The 3715-nt window shown below is 54.8% G+C and overlaps 1 protein-coding gene across 1 annotated transcript; it reads left to right on the top strand.

Moving 5' to 3' along the window:
* Nucleotides 1–1513: 1513 nt before the first annotated feature.
* Nucleotides 1514–2537, top strand: LOC118915360 (DNA dC->dU-editing enzyme APOBEC-3Ca-like). Its single transcript, XM_036891099.2, has 3 exons — nt 1514–1854; nt 2070–2181; nt 2331–2537. Exons 1-3 carry the CDS (start codon nt 1635–1637, stop codon nt 2353–2355), a joined length of 357 nt encoding a protein of 118 aa, XP_036746994.2. The 5' UTR covers nt 1514–1634; the 3' UTR covers nt 2356–2537.
* The last annotated feature ends 1178 nt before the right edge of the window (nt 2538–3715 follow it).

The raw sequence follows: 3715 nt of genomic DNA, 5'->3' as shown, positions 1-3715 counted from the left end.
CTCCAGACAGAGGAGAAGACTTCTTTAAGGGTCTGATCCCTGCCCTGCCCCTGGGGGGAGACCCTGGCAAGGGCCTGGGCTGACTTCCCCAGGAGCCTCCAGAAAGGGTCAGAGAAGGAGGTTAGGTGAGCCCAGCAGTGTAAGTGGATGCCTAGTCTATATGGGTCCAGCAGGAGGAAGTGGGTCTCAGAGGACCCCACCCAGTCATGGGGTGGAGAGGAAGGAGGCTGAGGGTCCCAGGAGGAGCCCAGTGGCATTGGGTCCCCTTCCATTGTCTGAAGACTCCTAACAGCTGAAGACATCTTCTTGGAGAACTTCGGTAATAATGGTTGGCAGGTTAAGACCTACCTGTGCTACAGGGAGGCTCTCTTCTTGTATCCGTCCCTCTCTCTCTGCCCCCATCCATTCGCACTCAGATCACCAGTGCAGTCCAACCTTGGAAAGTGAGCACAGCTGTTGAGACAGTGGACGGAGACCTATATACATTATGAGGAGTGTCTAACCCATAGTAAGCATTCTAAAGTTGTTTGCTGCTTTCTGTTACTAGAAATCAGTCTCTGAAAATAGGATTACACATCATCTTGCAAAAGTTGTATAAGACCCATTGACTAAAAACTACAAAACATCCCGAAAGGAAAGCAAAGAAGGACCTAAGTAAGTGGAAAGGTATTCAGGCTCATGGACTGGAAGGCTAGATTCCATGCAGTTCTAATCACATTCTCAGGACGATGCTACCAAGCCAGACTACATTTCCCAGCATGCCCTTTCCAGTAGATTTGGGTTAGGGTGGGCCAAGGAGAGATTATTCTGGTCAATTGAGAGGGAGGAAGTGAAGCAGCAGCCTCTTCTAGAATGCTCACATGCTGAGCAGCTGACTTCGCTCACATCCTTGGTGTGAAGCCACAATTTGGGGAACTTCCCCCACATCCTCCTTGAGTTTCAGCAACACCAGAGCCAGGTGTGTGTCCTTAAAAGGTGGTGAAGGGCCCCAGCAGGACACCCAGACCACTAAGTCAGAGGCAAGAACAACTGCTTGGGTTTTTGTGCAGCCTCGCCTGCTGCACAGCCCACACTTGTAGGTTCCAGCTCGTTCTTGCTCTCCCACGTCTTACATCCACCACCCCTTGCCAACTGCTTGTCTCAAGGGCTTCAGGCTGCAGCATCAGACATGAAGACACCTTACAGAGGCTGTGTCAGCAGCCCCCACAGTGGTGTGAAGTCAGAGTCCCACAAGAAACCTTTAGATGTGTCATGTGGTCCAGCAACCCCAACCCGGGGATACATCCAGAGGAAATGAGGTCAGTACCTTGAAGAGCTGTCTGCACCCCCGTGGCCACTGCAGCGTTAGTCACAACAGCCAAGACATGGAAACAACCTGTGGATCCGACCAGCCACAGATGAGGGGATAAATGAAGGCTACATATGCAATGGAATATTATTCAGCCATCAAATAGTTGCCATTTGTGACAACAGGAAAGGACCTTGAGGACATTGTACAAAGTGATAAGACAGACGGAGAAAAACAGGTGTGTATGGTATCATATCACTCATATGTGGAATAAGAAAAAAAGGCAGAGTCACAGAAACAGAGTGGAACGGCGGTTGTCAGAGCTGGGCGATGGTTCTGAGATGAGATGCTGTCCCGTGATGAGCAGCAGTGTGTCCCCTGGTTTGTATCCTGGAGCCCCTGCTCCAGCTGTGCACAGCGGGTGGCCCAGTTCCTGCAGCAGCACAGGAACGTGACACTGAGCATCTTCGCCGCCCGCCTCTCGTACTTCTGGGACCCGGCTACCCGGCAGGGGCTTCGCAGGCTGTGTGGCGAGGGGGCCCCGGTGGACATCATGTCCCTGCAAGGTGAGAGCAGAGGTGGAGGGGCAGGGCTGTGGGGGAGACGAGGGGAGGGGCCTCACGTGCCCCCAGGGTGAGTGAGTGGGAGGAGAGCTGGGCACCTGAGGCAGGACAGGGCACCTGGCAGGGGGGAGCCAGGCCCCGAGCGGGGAGGGCCCAGGAGGCTCCGGAGACACAGGCTCCCGGGGCCGGACCCGATTGCTCTCCCCTCTTTATCTCAGATTTTGAATACTGCTGGGACCACTTTGTGAACAAAAAGAATAAGTCCTTTCACCCTTGGTGGAACCTGGATCAGAATTATAATTTCCTGGTCGCAGAGCTTGAGGAAATCAGGTGAGGGCCTCCTCAGCCTCCTCCTGCCCTCCTGGGGCCTCAGGCCTGGCCTCCTCTTCCTCCTGCTCCTCCTGCCTCCTCCCCTCAGGGTCTCCGCTCCCCCACCTGCTTCCTCCCATCTCACCACACTAACCAAACCTTGTTATTAGGCGGCATGTACACGGGCATGAATAGCTACGAGTGTGAGAGTCAGATGGTTTGAGAAACGTCCTCCAGGACGGACTTGAGTCATCAGAGAAAGCAGACCCTCTGTGAGAAGGACGCCTCCTTTGCCAGGGCTTCCGAACGAGGCTGCCCACTCCAGGAGCCCGTCCCCAGGCCTGACTCCCTCCGGGTCTGGGGGCTACAAGGCCAAGGCCCAGGGGAGGCCAGGCGGGGCGCCTCCTGAGGCCTCTCCTGGACTCGCGGTGGCCGCCTTCTTGCTCTGTCCTGCGGGGTCTTCCCTCTGTGCTCGACCCCTGGCGAGGCCTGCTGTCCCTCTGTGTGTCCCAGAGTCCTCCTCTTCAAGGACATCTGTCAGCTTGGCTTAGGGCCCCGCTAAGGGCCTCATTTGAACTTAGTCACCTCTTTAAAGGTTGCATCTCAAATCAGTGACAACGTAGGAAATAGGGGTTGGGACCGCAGATGTATTTGGGGGGACACCGCTCAGCCCATACAGTGGCCAAGGACCTTTTTGATGTGAGGTTGCCACGGAGGATTCAGCTTTCCTAGGATGCTCCTGCTTTTCCTTCTGGAGATCTGGGTGGACATAGGACCAGGCAAGCAGGTAGATTTCAGGGTGCACACTTGCCATCTAAGTCACCCAGTGCTGACTGGGGAGGCACTGTGTGGGCAGCCACACCCTCCCCCTGTGTTACCCCCCAACTCCTTTCCCTGCAACAAAGAAGCAGCAGGAGGAGAGAGGCCAGGGGAAGGAGCCGGGCCAGAACTCCTCGACAGGTTCCTAGCTCTACCATGTATTTGCTGTGTCCTACAGATAGTATCCGAACCTCTCTGTGCCTAAGACCTCATCTGAGATGTCAAGAGAATGATCTGCCCCTCTCAGTGCTACTGGGGGGTTGAGGTGGGGTTGCAGTACAGGATGTGTCCCACACACCTGCTTTACGTAGGGTTGGAGTGTAAAGGAATGCAGGAAACACCCTAGAGCGAGGGCCACCCAGTTTCCATACCCTAAGGGGGATGAAACTCGTGGGGATGAAACTCGTGGGGACGAAACTCGTGACAAGACGTTAAGGGATGCTCGTGCAAAGGTCAGGCAAGCGGCGGGTCCCCGTTTCAACTTTATTGGTTAAAGCATGGGGTGTGTTTTAACTTCATTGGTTGTGGTGATGTATGGGCATTGGTGTAATGGCTGTGGAAATCCTATATAATCTATACCTAAAGTTGCTTGGGGGTCGACAGCTCGGACTCGACCTGCGTGTCAGGGGAGGTGCTGTCGGCCCCAGCTAGCTGGCTGAATAAAGACTTTGCTTGGATTTACATCTCCGTGCCTGTGTGGTTTGTTCTCTGGGGAAGCCCCGGAGTCCTGGACCCT

Source organism: Manis pentadactyla, chromosome 10, assembly GCF_030020395.1.
Source record: "Manis pentadactyla isolate mManPen7 chromosome 10, mManPen7.hap1, whole genome shotgun sequence".
Lineage (NCBI taxonomy): Eukaryota > Metazoa > Chordata > Mammalia > Pholidota > Manidae > Manis > Manis pentadactyla.
The sequence above is the reverse complement of the archived record's forward strand: the minus strand, read 5'-3'. Positions and strand labels throughout refer to the sequence as shown.

What these genes read in the sequence shown, in the direction of transcription:
- LOC118915360 (XM_036891099.2), top strand. Translation starts at nt 1,635, where the DNA reads ATGCTGTCCCGTGATGAGCAGCAGTGTGTCCCCTGGTTTGTATCCTGG. An exon ending in GGACATCATGTCCCTGCAAG is followed by an intron (nt 1,855 to 2,069) that starts GTGAGAGCAGAG and finishes TCTTTATCTCAG; the next exon opens with ATTTTGAATACTGCTGGGAC. An exon ending in GCAGAGCTTGAGGAAATCAG is followed by an intron (nt 2,182 to 2,330) that starts GTGAGGGCCTCC and finishes CCTTGTTATTAG; the next exon opens with GCGGCATGTACACGGGCATG.